Source organism: Nymphalis io, chromosome 29, assembly GCF_905147045.1.
Source record: "Nymphalis io chromosome 29, ilAglIoxx1.1, whole genome shotgun sequence".
NCBI lineage: Eukaryota > Metazoa > Arthropoda > Insecta > Lepidoptera > Nymphalidae > Nymphalis > Nymphalis io.
The window spans coordinates 6,610,153-6,627,383 of NC_065916.1; the positions used below are offsets into that span (position 1 = coordinate 6,610,153).

Consider the following 17,231-nt stretch of genomic DNA (forward strand, 5'->3'; position numbering starts at 1 on the left):
TATTTGTACGATATTCCATGCTGAGACAGACGGACAAACAGACACAAGAGTGATCTGATAAGGGTCCTCGAGACTATTGCGTTCAAACATACAAACCCTTCAGCTTTTTTTTTTTTTTTTATAGAATAGGAAGGCGGACGAGCATATGGGCCACCTGATGGTAAGTGGTCACCAACGCTCTTAGACATTGGCATTGTAAGAAATGTCAACCATCGCTTACATATCCAATGCGCCACCAACCTTGGGAACTAAGATTTTATGTCCCTTGTGCCTGTAATTACACTGGCTTACTCACCCTTCAAACCGTAACACAACAATATCAAGTATTGCTGTTTTGCGGTAGAATATCTGATGAGTGGGTGGTACCTACCCAGACGAGCTTGCACAAAGCCCTACCACCAGTCTATCAGTATAATATATCAGTATAATATCAGTATAATATCATATAGTATATATCACTATAATATCAGTTCGGACAGAATAATTTTATTTTCTTTATTGTGATGAGGCGGATGATCCAGAGGTCTACGTGATGCTCTGGTGCATGTGCCTCGTACGAGATCAATTTAATTTCCTATTTTGTTTGTGTATTTATATATACCTGATGTATTTGTTGAGGTTGTTGTATGGTCTGCCGGTGACCTTCTGTTTCAACCACCACTTGCTCCATGAACGTACTGCCGCTTGCTGAAATTTTATATAATAATAAATACATAGTACACAGATTAAATTTTATTATTTTTGTTTATGTTCAATATCCTTAGAAATCTGAGACAAAACAGCTTTGACTTAAGCCGAAAATCGACATTGGGTCGGGCTTTAATTTTAGAGTGAATTTTAAGATCAATTAATTTTTGATAATTATAATTTGTCTTGGGAGTTTGAATTTGGTAATACATAAATAAATCAATTCAATAACAGTATTTTTTTTTATATAAAATCGGATACAATAATAAAATTATGTACTTATTAGATATATTAATTTAAAATTTGATTAATATTAATTGTTAGCCAATGTTTATGTTTTAAATTTCAAGTTTCAAGACTGAGTAGTTTTGGCTGGGATCATGTACGTGTGTATATTTAATAATAATAATAAAATTTTATTTACACCCAAAAGAATCATGTGCACAATTTGTTTGCAGTATTATCTAAATCTAGGGTTTTTATATAATCAACACTGGTGGTGGTGGTCACCTCTCTCAGAAAATAATATAAATTGTACCATCAGAGTCAGCGATTCAGTATGTATGCGAGTTTCTTTATTATACAACTTTTAAATGTCTGAACAGATATTAATGCACTGATTATTGAAAATTGGTGTTTGAATCCTTGAGTCATCCTGAGTGACACTGCTTATATATTTTTTAATTTTTAGTTATTTTTTAGCAGGACAGTCTTGTGTTTTAATTTTCTACAATTTCATAATTAATTATTAAATATAGATTATTTAGTTAACATGTAGATAAAAAACAACTCACTTGTAGTATTATTACCACCAGCATTAGTCGCTCCCTCACAACCAAAGAGACAATGTTGCACCGTCCAGCGGGGCTCGAATGGTATATGGGTTTTGACCTGAAATTGTTTGGAACTGTTATACAATATACTATAATGTATGTACTTTGTTGCTATCCCTTCCAGCTTCCCATGGATGAACATAGAAGAAGGTTTACATAGAATGCTTACACTGTAATACAAACATGATAATAAATAAGGTTTGACACCAGATACAAACCTTCAACTCGGTGGTCAGCATGAGGATATGTCTGCACGGCAACCGGAACACCTTGCTGAAGAGACACGAACACTCCTGAGTCGACGTCCCGTACTTGCATATCGCCGCACTGCTATGCCTTCTGCGTCAAACGTTATAATTAAAACACAGCTATGTCTAAATTATAAAACTCACCCTAAATAATTACTTGGTGGTGAGGTCAACTGGGCAGGGAAAGCTCATTGGTTACAATTGGTGAATCTTAAACAATGTTTGGGGGTTCAAACCCATATAAGGCCACTGACTTCGAGGTCCTGGCTTCAAGTGCTTAGGCAGCCAGGAGTCTGGAAGTTACAAGTGTATACACTGGCCTGCCTCGGAGAGCACGTGAAGCCGTTGGTCCTGCGTCTGAATTCTTTCCAGTCGTGTCGGATTGCCATCTCATCGGATTGTGAGAGTGAGGGAAAAGAGTGCATTGGTATTTACGCACACACTTGTGCCCTATAATATGTCGTGCGGAGTCCTTCGCTGCCACCATGAGCGAAATCGGTCAGTGGAACATCATCATACTATCTGGTTCAATATCACTGACCTGCCCGCTCTGTCGTCGAGGCACTTCTGGGCGAGCTTCGTCTGGTGACTCATTAGGTTGTATGCGTACTGCGTTATCGTGTCCGTGGGCGACTGCTTCAACGTTTCCGTATCCTGGAACCGTGTAAGTATCAATATAATGGCTAAGCAATGTTAATGTTAATAGCTCTGCTATATTATTTATTTATAATTACAACACGATTTCACTTAATTACCCGGATCCACTTTAATTTTTCTAAATTCAAAATGCAATAAAAGTAACAGATTTTAGATTGTTCTTTGGAGAACTTTTGAATCGTGGTTTGACAAGATTATTGCCCAGTTCCTCTTACAGTACACTATAACACTATTAATGTCATTTCCATACTCTTGCTATTCAGTTCCGAACTACATACTATAAAGCATTAGTATGACAATATAATATAATATCCCGGGACATTTTTCACACACGGCCATCTGATCCCAAATTAAGCTTGTACAAAGCTTGTGCTGTGGAAACCAGACAACTGATATACTACATATACTACTTTTCTTTTGTAAATACATACTTATATAGATAATAACACCCAGACTCAGGACAAACAGACATGTTCATGCACACAAATGTCTGTCCTGGGTGGGAATCGAACCCACAACCTTCGGCGTGAAAGGCAAGTGTCTACCAATCACGCCAACCGGCTCATAAAAACAATAAAATACTACGAAATGTAAATCAAAGCCAAAAAGTACTTTTTTAGGGAACACTAGTGAATAATAATAACTTTAAAATAAATAGTTTTATTATAAAACTGTAACTGGTTACAGTAGATAACATACCCGTAGCCTACTGACAGCGAAGCTTCGTCGCTCGTCTTCGAGCTGGTTGGCGACGTTGAAGAACAGCGAGACGAACTCGTCCGGTTGCATCTGACTGCGGACGAGGCCCTGGAACTTCGCGACTAGGCGCTCCAGGCCCTGGAAACATGACAAGTCACAGTCGGGCCTTGAAGAGCTGTTTAAATATCAATAACAGCCTGTGAATGTCCCACTGCTGGGCTAAGGCCTCCTCTCCCCTTTATTAGGAGAAGGTATTGAGCTTATTCCACCACGGTGCTCCAGTGCGGGTTGGTGAAATACACATGTGGCAGAATTTCAATGAAATTAGACACATGCAGGTTTCCTGACGATGTTTTCCGTCACCGTATAACACGAGATGAATTATAATCACAAATAAAGCACATAAAAATTCAGTGGTGCTTGCCCGGGTTTGAACCCACGATCGTCGGTTAAGATTCACGCGTTCTCACCACTGGGCCATCGCAAATATAAATGAATGTAATCGTCAGGCGAGGCGGTCGCGGGCACCTTGTGCAGGATGTTGGTGTAGTTGTCGGGCTCGAGCCAGGCGTCGAGGCGCGCCACGGCGCCGCCCGCGCGCGTGAGCTGCTCCCACATGCGCAGCGTGCCGGCGCCCGTGCCGATGACGGCGCGCTTGAGCACCTGCAGCTGCGCCGGCGTGTGGTCGCCGCGCAGCAGCGCCAGCGCGTAGGTCTTGGCGCGCGCCGCCACGTCGTCGGGCGCGAGCGCGGGCGCGTCGGGCTCGCGCGCCGCCGCCGCCGCCCGCGCCGCCGCGCGCGCCGCCTGCCACACGCTGCACGACACGTGCGCCGCCGGGAACGCGCCGCGCACGTCCTGCTGGCTCTTCGTGGGGTCGCACACCACGCAGCGCACCTGCCGCCACGCCGGGTTGCACGACTTGAACGTCTCCAGCAGCCACGTCAGGTCCTCGCCGATCAGCGTCGATATACCTGGACGATTCGATTTAAATATTTTGCTTGATTCGCGTCACCGAGGTCCCCCAGTGGACCGACGGGTCGATAAAATATACCTGCACTAACGATGACTGATTTTCCATTGCCGTCCTCGGCTAGGAACAACGTGACGTTGTGTTTGACGCTTGGGTTGTTCGTTCCGCCCACTGTTGGAATTGCACTGTTGAACTCTATGCCTGAAAACATATGAATAAAAATTAATTATTAAATAACTACAGCAAAACTAAATTAATTGTATAAAATATAAGACAACGGTTACAAGTATACATAGAAAAACACTATGAATATTTTGATTTTGCCACTCTGAATTATACACTGCATCTGTCTAATTTGGGTACATCAAGATGTTTATGTATATTTAGATGGCACTGTGTCTACTTTAAACAATCTATCGTTAGTTTTTCTATTTACTATATCATGTGAATAATGACATGAAAGGTGTAAGTCAAAGTAAAAGTTTTTAATTATGAACCTTATTACAAGGTGTAGTAAGACGAGAGTGCAATATATGGAATCATTCAATGAAAAACAACAAAACAAGCAAACAAAAAGAAAATACATCTATGCAAAGGTAATATATTCAAGAAATAATTTATGTTGCTTATCTAACTGGAGTTATTTATGAAATATCAAAATATTTATTTTCATATGCTTAATAATAATAATATCCTGGTACATACATTATTCCCCATGATCCCAAACTAAGCAAGCTCGTACTATGGAAACCAGACAACTGATATACTACATATGCTACTTTTCTTTAGTAAATACATACTTATATAGCAACAACATCCAGACTCAGGACAAACAGACATGTTCATGCACACAAATGTCTGTCCCGGGTGGGAGTCGAACCCACAACCGTCGGCGTGAAAGGCAAGTATCTACCAACCACGCCAACCGGTCCATCCAGCCCGTGAGGTAATGAACCAAAATCCATCCACTAGTCGATTATATGTTTAAAACTCACCCGTCTCGATGCATAGAAACTGCGGAACTGCATTGAACGCCAGCTGCATGCTCGGCGTTGTGAGATACACGCATTGAATGCAACCCGACTGCGAGTGTAAAAGTTTGACGCCTGCATCTGTAAAAAAAAAAGTCAAAATCAAAAATATTAACTTACACTTACTTATTGATTGTCAAAAATCTACCACCAGCTTTGGAAATAAACACCTCAAATTCGGGAAGAACTAGCGAATGAAACACAGCGGGTTTTTTTTTTTTATCTCATATTTAAAAATACAATAACAGAATTGAATATTTTTTATTCGAATAGGTCCGGGCGCGATCGTTTCATTCCAAAAAAGTGTTAAAAATTCCCTTATCGATCCTACAAATTGTACATGACATATAATAGTGCAGGTGTATTCTCATACTCATGTGATTTTTAAAATTATAAATTTTTTTAAATTTTGAAACGTATTTTATTATTTTTTAATATGTACAAATAAATAAAATTGAATTGTCTATCTGATTAAAGATTGCGAAGTAACTGCTTCTTTTTGTATGTTACAATGGCCGATTTTGAATTTTACAAAATTTTCCTAGATATATATATATATATAATATCCAGCATGAAGTAAACGAATAAACAACTTTGTAATTTAAAGGTTTTCATTATGGATTCGCTAAGAATGGCATTTTGGATGTCGACAATGTTGATATTGGAACTTGGACGTAAAATTAAAGTGGATATAAGTAATTAATGGAATAGTGTTGTATTTTAAATAGAGGCATATTAATCAATAACTGTTTGTAGTGCATAATATAGGAGAGCTATTAGAAAATAGCAATGAATATGTAACTCTAAGGTTTGTTTATATCTAATTGCTTCTTGGATTGGAATAAGCTACTTATAATTACCATAGTTCAACTGGAGTTTTCTCACGACAAAATCATATTTTTGGTTGAGCCAGCGCACAGCACCAGCCCCGGTCGCAACCAGTTGGGCCTCCGTTGTTATAATTTGACCTTCTGCCCTGGAAATGACAAAAAAAAAACAACGAATTAACATAACTGTTATTTGTCTCAATTAAACTTAACTGCTCTATACAAATGATTATTTCACAGTTATATCTAGACATATAGACAAACATTATATACTTATTAAATTGATAATAAATATCAATATTATGTCTTTTCTTAGTTATATATAGATATTTTTAATGATTATCAAGAGCTAGACGAATAATTAAAATTAAAATGTATGTCTGTGTTTTATAAAATTGCTGCCTCTTTGAAGTTAAAAGAGTTGTTTGCAAATTACGAAGAAAAAAACAACTATTACTTTCATTTTTTCAAATCCAGGGTTATCCTCAAAATGGGTTACATTTACACATTACATTAATATGAATAAATTAAGATCAAGTATCAATGACAAAAAGGATTTATGAGGTCTTTATGAATTCCAAACTATGCAATATGTACAATAAAAATTAAAATATTCCAACATTTTTCCCGAATCTAAATTCTAAAGTAATGATAAACATTTAATTCAAGCCTGTATGTATATACAAATGGTCTGAGATTACTTGAATAAAGTATATTTTGATATTGCCAAGTTTTTTTCAAAAAATATCTCAACATTTCATTATTATGAATCTATCTAACCTATCTGATGCATCTCCCGGGTTCTCTATGATAGCAACTTCGTACTCTTGGCCTTCGACTTGAGTGTTATTGCTCAGTTCAAACTGCTGGTAGGTATTACTTGCCTCTTCGACTGGTTGCTGGAATGATAAGAAATAATTTCAAGCCAAAATATTCATATTTTCAAATAATAGCTGAATTTTCATGTATCTTATTTGTATTTATAAATCATCTTGTGCAAGTGAAGGTGTATGTGCAATGACAGACATACTCTATTCTCTCAATTTAAGACTCAATAAGAATGTATGAGAATGGCCAGAGATCAGGTCTATGGCTACACATGCTATTGGAAGCATTATCATATAACACTGTCATTGTCCTAACTCCAGAAAGATATTAAGCATTTCAAGACAGAAAAACTCAATAACTATTAATTAGCCAAACTCAGGATTTGAACCCCGAGGTTTATAACTTTAAAAGTTAGTGACAAGACCAACAGAAAATTACTGCACAATACAAATCTTGATTTGTTAAATTTTACAAATGATTGTAATGATTATTTTTTTGCATACATTTGAACAAATAATCATACGTTATTGACTTCTGTTGCGTTTTGGACAAAAGTGCTCCCTTCCTCTTCGGGTTCTCCTTTCACATCGTATATCGTTTCCGCCATCACAATTCTACCAGATGAATCCATACTCCACATCCCGCCAAACGCGAAGTTCGACGGGTTCCCGCTTTGTTCATACAATATCACAGTGTTAGGGCCAAGTTGCACTGGTTCCCCCTTCATGTTAACAAACACTGGCTGTTCGAAGTTTCCTTCGACCAATTGTCCCGTGTGAACTATCTGCTGACCCTGCTCGACTGGTACTTCGACGACCTGGTTAACCTGGACCTCAATTTTATCCTTTTCATCGTCGTTTTTGGCGCGATTGATCATCTTCTGTTTTTTTTCACCGTCACCTTGGTCATCACTTTTCCGCTTAATCACAGTTTTCTTCTTACTTTTCTTGTCCATTTTCACTATATTATATATCGGCTTACACTAAAACGCGCATATAATACGCCTGGACGAGGGGTTTATACGAATTTTCACTAGTAAGAAATATATTGAAACGCCTCGCCCAGAGCAATTCATTGTCCCACTAAATAAAAATTATCCTAATAACCCTAATTTATTATATATTTATTAGTTAATGCTATAATACTACACACGGCCTCATTTCAGAACTTTTGTAAACACTAATTCTTGTTTTGATCGTAATAAAATGAGAATATCTTGTGCGAAAAGGACAACTCACAGAGACGCCATTTCTAATCGTGAAATTTATATACCTATCTCCCTCTAATGATATAGACGTCTTTGTCTGGTATTTTCCTCACGTTTAAAAATCGAGCTATTATCTAAAAACGGCACAAAAAAACTTATCTCTATGGAGCGATATTGACAGCTATTGTCAATGTCAAAAAATACACAAAATATTATTAGGTACTTAGATACTACTTTCGAATTTGTTATGATTGAGGTTTTTAAAGAAAGATTTAAAGTATTAAAATAAATATTAAGTTTCCTAAAAGTATTATTACAAACATTTCGGATTGTGAGTGAAACTCAAATGACTGTTAAGAGTGCAATTTTCCTTAGTCTCAAGGCCTTCGCTTCATCCGTAGTTTTTTTATCATGATAAAATTTTAAGTATTCACTGTGAAGTATAAAATCAGTCACATACATGATCGTTCTCAATACGTTCACAATCTTTATTCAAGTTGCTTTTATAGTATTTATGTCATTATTGTCTATGAATATTATTCGTCACTTTTCTGGCATTGCGAAAAGAATGGCTGTATTAGCGCCAGCAATATTTGTTAACCATGGAGGTGGTCCTATGCCCTTATTAGGGGAAAAAGACCATTTAGGACTAACAGAATTTCTTCGAGACGACGTAAAAAAACATGTTAACTTTAAGGAAGTGAAGGCCATAATCTTGGTCACCGCACATTGGGAAGAACAAAAAGTGACAATTTCATCAGCAGATCATCATGACTTGTACTTCGATTACTACGGTTTCCCTCCAGAAACTTATAAATACAGCTATGACGCCCCAGGAGATCCAGAGTTAGCCAAACGTATTCATACATCACTAAAGAATGCTGGTATTGATTCTAAATTGGACCCAAAAAGAGGTTGGGATCATGGTGTATTTGTGCCTATGATGTTAATTAATCCGAATGCTGACATTCCAATAATTCAAATATCAGTTCTATCAAACCAGGACCCAGAGCAGCATTATGCTTTCGGACAAGTTTTGTACCAGTTCCGCAAAGAAGGTGTTGCAATAATTGGATCGGGAATGTCATATCACAACATGCGTGAATTTAGACTCAGTCGTAACACTGGTAACGTTGTGAATGCTGAATTTGATGAATACCTTAATAAAGCTTGTACGTCAGGTAATGAAAAAAGGAAACGAGAATTGATAGCTTGGAATTCCCAGCCTGGTGCAAGAGAAGCCCATCCACCAAGAGCCGCTGAGCACTTGATGCCTCTCATAGTGATTGCTGGTGCTGGTGGTGAAGGTCCAGGGGAGAGGATCTTTAACTGGGATATGAGTGGTACTTTCAGATTGAGCGGGTTTATATGGAAAGGTGAATGATGTCACAGTTATGTCATGATAAGTATATGTATCAACATTAAATTAAATATAAATGATAAAAAATGGAATCTAATCAGGCAAAATACATAAATGAGTGCCTATATAAAACATTAATGTAAAACGACACAATATTTAAATAATAATTCTCATTTTAACAACTCCAAAGAACAATATATGCTAACGACTATACTTTTTTTTTTGTAGCTTTATTTTTATGTGTTTTGAAAGTGGTAAAACAAAACATGTATTAAATTATAAACAATAAGGGAAATATGCATGTTTGTGCAACTCACTGCAAGCCATGCAGCAATAGTAAATGAGGAATATGTCACTAAAATATCATTTCAGACATCATCACACGTATTCAAGTTTCACTTCAATAATATTATATACCGATACATACATTCGATTGCTTTTCTCTGCTAAAAACTTTTTATAGATTTAAAAACTATATTAGAAATGGTTGGTTATTATGAATTTATTTAGTTAATATTTAGAGCTTGATTGTTCATTTAATTAATAAAAAAATATATTTAAAAAAATCTGTTATTAAAGTTAGATATTAGATTTATCAAAGTTATTAGTGAATAAGTTTCTATATTTATTATATTTTCATCATTTTCCTACATGTAGTTCATACATGAAATATCTAAAAAAAAAATTATAGCATGTGATTTCAGTATATGTGTTATTATTGGTCTTTATACAACTAAATGTATTAATATATTAGTTTTCACTGAGTTAACTTTTAGCAAGTTACCTTGCTCACAACAGTCTTGTGGCAGACGGTCAGTCTTATGAAATGTATCGAGATGAAATCATAGACAGTTTTTACTTTTTATAGTTTTGACATATTTCTAATATGTTAATAACATAGAATTGCACTCATTGGTGACCTTGAAATTCAACTATAAACGGTGCCCGTCGCAGTTTGACATCACACAAGTCTTGCTGAAATGTCGACAAATAAAAATACTGTCAAAATATGGACACAATGAAAAAAATGATAACATAACAGTTATTTTTAATTATTTATTTTTGGGACTGGAGAATGGGACCTTTAGAATATAGTTAGTTGTTATTGCGCCTTATAATATTGTATATTTTTAAAAATAAAAAAAATATTTCATTAAAGTTTTTTTTATTTTACCTAGAATTTAGGGTCTGATGGGACTTAATGGGGATGTTATATTCATCCTTAATCACTACGCACAGTTGTTTTTTTCTAATAATTTGTTTTTCTCCTATAAAAAACTACCTTTATCTCAATATTGTCAAAGCTTATTTGTAGTAAGTATTTTTTTCCCAAAACTATTTTCAATTTTTCGGAACAAATAATAAGCAAGATAGACCACACGTGTACTAAAGGGTTGATTCACTTAGATCGGTTTTTCGATTTGGCATTTTTATACGACTAGCAACGCAATACTGTAAAAATATGGTATGTACTTATCGTAATTGTCATTATCTAACATCTAAGGACTCTTGAGTTGACAAGTATCAGATATGTTCTATGAAAATACGAGATTATTCAAATACGAACGTATTTGAAATAACTAAGGAATCATCAAAGTATACTTTTGATAAGTTTTTACAAGATCTGAATAAACAGAATACTGGTTTAATGATTTTAGTGAAAAAACTGAGGGCGCGGTGCTTGGGCTAAATGGTAAAACGTTAAATTCGTACAGTTCTTTGAAGACTGGAAGTGAAGATACTTTTTGGAATCTTCGTGTATTCGTATCAGAAAATATGCATCTTTTAAATCCATCGTACTCATGAAACAGTCTTTTGAAACAAGATTGGCTGTACGCAAATCTTCAAGCTTAAAATGATGCGAATACATTTATTTAATATTTTTAAATTCAATATGAACCTTGATTTACCATTTGGCTTTGCACCAAGAAAATAGTCGATAGAAATTGACCTTCACAGGGCAAACATTCTGAAATAGCTCATATAGTTAAGAGCTTTTGTATCGAATTTTGTAATCCATGATAATATATTTTTATCATGTGTTATAAATGTCCATTGCTTTGTGAAGTGAGACAGTACAGTACACTACAATAACTGCCGGTGAATGCTCCACCGCTGGGCTAAGGCCTCCTCTCCCTTTTTGAGGAGAAGGTATGGAGCTGATTCCACCACGCGACACCACTGCTCCAATGCGGGTTGGTGGAATACACATGTGGCAGAATTTCAGTGAAATTAGACACATGCAGGTTTCCTCACGATGTTTTCCTTCACCGTATAGCACGAGATGAATTATAATCACAAATTAAGTACATGAAAATTCAGTGGTGCAACCTAAATTTTTTCTACGATTTATTAGTAAAGATAAAATCGCAATGACTGTCCACGACAACGTCGTAGGTAAGTGTTACCGGTAAGTGTGGTATTCCCAAAGAATACACGCGTTAACACTCACTAATTATATATATAATAAATAAGAACATTAAGGCCAGCAAGCAAAGTGATATCAACAAGGGATAACCGCATTGCCATTATCCACATAATTGTGATCCACATATATGGTTATCCACATAATTTTTGTGTGTGACATTCCCAGAGATTGCCCGAAACACATTTACAAAAGTGGGTTTTATCATTCGTATTAATAATAAAGTGATAACCCTTATGGAATTCAGCAATATTATTTATCACGAAAAAAAGTAATAATAAAATGTGGGTAGTTACAAAATTATCAACCTTCTATGACGGCACTAGCGGCTGCATCGAGGGTTCTCTTGGTCCTTGCTCAATCGAAGAATCAGATGACGAGGAAGAACTTGAGGAGTCGGAGTTCGATGTTGAAACCTGACGATCCTTTCTTCTTTGGGCACGCATCAAAATTCGGGAAACTTTCTTCGCATTTGCATTAATTTTTCTGGTGGCAGGATGTTAAATATCCGCCTGGCTTGTTACCACCGTACGCATGGTGAAAAACTCGTGAAGTGGCTTGCAGCCGCGTTTTGAGGTCAGCCAGCGTACAGCCAGTGCCCTAGCGAGTATTGCCGCGATGATGACCCGACAGCTAGTGCCGCTGCTGTTGCTAACGAGATCATGTTGGGAATAGAATACTACATTCCTAGCTCAGATCTCGTCAGTAGGGGTACGCGTAACCGTTGGTTCACTCGTTAATGTACCGATGCTGTATCATCTAAGCAGGCGGCATATCGCAAGTGGATCAACGGCTGCATTAGCGGGGCATCTAACATTGACTCACTGAAAGCAAACTACATAGAAACTACGTAGAACTACGTAGAAAGGCATACACGAGAGCAGATGCACAGCACATTGTACAGATTGGTCATGACCTTGTTTCGTATCCTAGGGGCTCCCGTAGCTTCTGGCGTCTGACCAAGTCTGTGCAAAACAATTTCTGCCAACCTTCGTTGCCACCGCTCAGAAATCCGGACGGATCGCTAGCTCACAGTCCGCAGGAGAAAGTCGATCTCCTGGCTAAACTCTTTGCCGACAATTCCGTCATCGATGATTGTAGTGCACTGCCACCTACAATACCTGCATGTGGCCATACGATGCCTGACATTAAAATCAGGCAACGTGATGTGCGTGCGGAGCTGCAATCACTTGATGTACGGAAAGCTAGCGGTCCCGATGGAATACCAGCCATAGTGCTGAAGAAGTGCGCAGCGGAGCTGTCTCCTGTGTTAACGCGCCTGTTCCAACTTTCTCTCTCTTTGGGAAGTGTGCCGGAGGCTTGGAGAAGAGCTAATGTGCAAGCGGTTCCCAAAAAAGGGGATCGTTCTGACCCGGCAAATTATCGGCCAATAGCTATCACCTCAGTACTTTGTAAGGTGATGGAACGGATTTTAAACAACCATCTAATCCATTACCTAGAAGATCACTGTCTAATTAATGATCGTCAGTACGGGTTTCGACCAAAACGGTCCACAGGTGATCTTGGTCACAGGTGATTCGTACGTAACACACCTCTGGGGTGAAGCTATCGACAAGCATGGAGAATCGTTGGCTGTCGACCTCGATATCTCCAAGGCTTTCTACAGGGTCTGGCACAGGAGTCTTCTCTCCAAGCTGCGGCATATGGTATGCCTGCTCAGCTATGCACCTGGATTGCCAGCTTCCTACACAAGCGTAGCCTTCATTTTTTAGTTGATGGTTGCGCTTCACAATTCTATGTAGTGAATGCTGGGGTCCCCCAGGGATCTGTGCTATCTCCCACACTCTTTCTTTTGCATATCAATGATATGCTCTCTCTTGGGAACATACATTGCTATGCAGACGATAGTACAGTGCATGGTGGATACCACGGACGTGCAGTGGCTGGGCGAGCGGAAATTGAGGAGAGGCGGAAGGATCTTGTCATTGAACTCGATAGGACATTAGAGCTCATCGCCAAATGGGGCTCTGATAATCTTGTTGAGTTTAATGCCAAGAAAACATAGGTATGCGCTCTCACAGCGAAAAAGTCAGCATTTTCGCCTCTTCCCTCCCTCTGTGGTACTCCGCTGGTGATACAAAGCAAAATCGCTATGTTGGGGATTGACGTTCGCTTCGACCTTAGTCCAAGGGATTACATCGAGGCTGTTATAAAAACAGCTTCACGGAAACTCGGAGTTCTGAACAAGGTGCGGCGTTTTTTCACGCCACAACAACTGTGCCTGTTATACAAAACACAGGTACGGTCTTGCGTTGAATATTGCTCGCACCTTTGGGATGGCTCCGCTAAGTACCTACTGGAGGCCTTGGACCGGTTGCAGCGACGTGCATTGCGCATTATTGGCGACGTAAAGGTCACAAACACCCTTGAACCTTTACAATTGCGTCGTGAGATAGCAGCACTGAGCGCTTTCTATCGACTGTATCACGGCGAGTGCTCTGAGGAATTATTCTCTCTAATTCCTGCTTCCCCCTTCCTTCTTAAGTCCACGCGAGCTGGTTCTCGATGTCACCGCCTAACTGTGACATCAATTCCATCGCGAACAAAGAAATTTGGCAACTCCTTTCTTTGTCGCACTTCCAAAAAATGGAATTCCTTACCAGCTCACGTGTTCCCCTCCTCTTATAACCCGGGTTCCTTCAAACGAGGCGTGAAGAGGCATCTTGCGGGCCGGCAAGGCGAAGGCAGCTAGTGCAGAACGTTTTTCCCGTCTGTACTGGCCGTCGTCGCGTTTGGACTCTACTACCACTTACCATCAGGTGGAGTAGAGTCATTTGCCCTCCCGGCGAATATAAAAAAAAAAAATCCAAGTTGGTGTCACTATCTATATGCTTGCGCTTGCCCATTTTTATATAAGCTTATAGCAAAAAAGAAATGAGCGTCACAAAACAATTTTAAGGTGTGCAGTGGTGGAGCACTGAAATGTGAATCGTCCCCTTTACCTAAATATGATACCACCTAGGACGTATCTGTCGTGCTGAACTCCTACATAGTATCCCAATGAAACATTAACATTAGAAAAAAATTCAAAAAATTAGCAACTTTGTTAGCGCTTTCAAAGATTAACGTGAGCAACATAGAACTATTTCCTAGTCATATTCAAATTAAAATTCCTGACCTTATAAAGACGTCTCGTCTTGGAGCTAATCAGCCCGAACTAACTATACCTTTCATAAAAGGCATGCAATATGCCCTGCTCGAACATTGCTTTGCATCTTGAGTCAACTGAATCGTTGCGAATGTACCACAATCTATTTATTAGCTTCCAAAAGCCTTAAAATCAATTACCTCTCAGACACTAAGTCGCTGTCACTTTTAAATATTAAGAATTTTTAGATTATTAAAAAATACAGCGAAACTTTAACTAAAAATACAGTGTTTTAAAACCCTTAATTCTTTCAGTATTTAGGAAGATTTTAGTTACTATCACCGTCTAGGGCTATATCAATAGCCCTCTCTTTCATATATTATTATAACTGTCAACTATGAATGTCACTGGCCATTCAGTGAAAAAGAAAAAGAAGAATGACAGGACGCTTGAGGAAAAAGGAGGAGGGCTTTTTAGAGAGATCTTGGAAGGACGAGAATTAAGAAGACCGACGCCAGCGGAGAAGATATCCTATTCTGCACGTGGAAGATAAGAAGAGTTGACAGTTGCGGTAGCTCGTTCGAGTAATATTAAACAATTTAAGTATTTATTAATATGTTTGGTGATATTTCATTATTTATATAAAGTTACTACGTAAATTGATTATTATGTAATGGAAAAAAGAATTAATAGCTTACTATACATTCATTAATTTTTAATTTAAATATATAATGTTAAGGCTCAGTTAATACCTCAAATAACCCATTGTGTCATTAGACACAATGGGTTATTTGAGGTTAATAAATGAGAACGTTAATTTATACTAAATTTATTTTATTATTATTTTATGATTAAATAATTTTAAAAGGCTTGATCAATTTAGTTTATATGTAAAGAAAGAAAATAAAAATAATTTGTACTAATTAATATAATTGTTTAATTAATAAACCTTCCATATTCCTAATGCATGTTTAACAATATATCTCGGAATTAAGTTTTTTTAACATATTATCAGTAGGATTAAAGTTAATGCAACTGGCATTCGAGCGTTTGATTACTTGAATTGCCAACATGTTTTTTTTTGTACTTGTAATTCTTTTTGTTGGCTGGTAGCAGATTTTTAGTTTTTATATCATTAATTTCTACAGACAACAGAAAACACAGTTATATTTATTTAGACTTAGCAAAATAAAAATAAAACTAAACTGCATAAAACTTTACAAGTATTACCTACCAACGAAAACAAAAAGTAGGCATATTATGTAGTTAGTTAGTTTAGTAACAGCCTGTTAATGTCCTACTGCTGAGCTAAGGCCTCCTCGCCCATTTTGAGGAGAAAGGTATGGAACTTATTCCACCACGCTGCTCCAACGCGGGTTGGTGGAATACACATGTAAAATTAGACACATGCAGGTTTCCTCACGATGTTTTCCTTCACCGCAGTAGTGCTTGCTCAGTAGGTTAGAACCCACGATCATCGTTTAAGATTCACGCGTTTTTACCACTGGGCCATCTCGGCATTATATAATGTAACCAATTCAAATTTAAACATTCTGGAATGTTAAATCAACAATTTTAAAAGCTTCATAAACTGGTCGTCTTATATTTAACATTCACTGGACATCAGAACAGATACCTATAGAGGCGTTCCGGCCGTCTAACTACTAAGTAACAGAACTATTAACAATTCGCGTTCCATTAACTTTTCGTTGCAAAATCTGACTCATGTTATCAATACTGTCAATATGTTTTTTTTTTTAAATATAGTGCTCTTCATACACTGTATTTTTGTTAATATAGTGTACAGTAGATCGGGGGAAAATGAAGTAGATAAACGTAATTACAGTGAATCTGTAACGCGATAATTAAATTAAAGAATAGGAAAACGGAAAAACGGCAACGATCACGCGTGTATTCGACTGCGATAAAGTGACAATTTGTTAGTAGAATTGGCGCCCAGTATTCCTCAAGATGTTTAATGGTACTTGTTCGGGTTCTATCCTGTGCGTGTTAACATAAAAGTTAACAATTTACGTTTGATTTTGACATAACGGTATAACATATTATCGGTTCGCTTCAGATTCGAATAAATACAGATGATTCAAAATTGGATCGGAATTGAATCGGAAACATATCGTAATCGTTATAAATTAGTAGGATTCGGCCCCTGCATCGTATCCAATGAGGTAAGTGGATACAATTTTCTTCGATAAGACTGCTACATGAGTATCAACCCTCTCTAGAATAGTGTGGTAAGCAACCTCCATACCTTAATAGATCTCCTGTTAGTTTATTTATCATATTTTTAGTGTCACCTTAACACGATTAGTTTAACATAGTTTTTATGTAA

At 37.5% G+C, this 17,231-nt stretch overlaps 2 protein-coding genes across 5 annotated transcripts in view; one reads left to right on the top strand and one right to left on the bottom strand.

Moving 5' to 3' along the window:
- LOC126779476 (uncharacterized) overlaps nt 1–8,029 on the bottom strand; it is a 79,285-nt gene extending 71,256 nt beyond the window's left edge. For 3 of the 4 annotated variants that reach the window (XR_007670360.1, XR_007670359.1, XM_050503482.1), the window contains exons 1-11: nt 7,304–8,029; nt 6,733–6,851; nt 5,986–6,101; nt 5,090–5,206; nt 4,176–4,295; nt 3,653–4,095; nt 3,125–3,262; nt 2,310–2,422; nt 1,739–1,859; nt 1,482–1,578; nt 602–687 (exon numbers count right to left, since the gene is read on the bottom strand). Coding sequence is in view for 2 of the 4 variants with exons in the window: in XM_050503482.1 (XP_050359439.1) it covers nt 602–687; nt 1,482–1,578; nt 1,739–1,859; nt 2,310–2,422; nt 3,125–3,262; nt 3,653–4,095; nt 4,176–4,295; nt 5,090–5,206; nt 5,986–6,101; nt 6,733–6,851; nt 7,304–7,735 (1,902 nt within the window). In the remaining 2 variants the exon portion in view is untranslated. The remainder of the gene's footprint in view (nt 1–601; nt 688–1,481; nt 1,579–1,738; nt 1,860–2,309; nt 2,423–3,124; nt 3,263–3,652; nt 4,096–4,175; nt 4,296–5,089; nt 5,207–5,985; nt 6,102–6,732; nt 6,852–7,303) is intronic. The other variant, XM_050503483.1, reaches the window with a different exon arrangement.
- Nucleotides 8,030–8,194: 165 nt separating this feature from the next.
- On the top strand, nt 8,195–10,505 carry LOC126779614 (uncharacterized). Its single transcript, XM_050503761.1, has one exon. It carries the CDS (start codon nt 8,448–8,450, stop codon nt 9,369–9,371), a length of 924 nt encoding a protein of 307 aa, XP_050359718.1. The 5' UTR covers nt 8,195–8,447; the 3' UTR covers nt 9,372–10,505.
- The last annotated feature ends 6,726 nt before the right edge of the window (nt 10,506–17,231 follow it).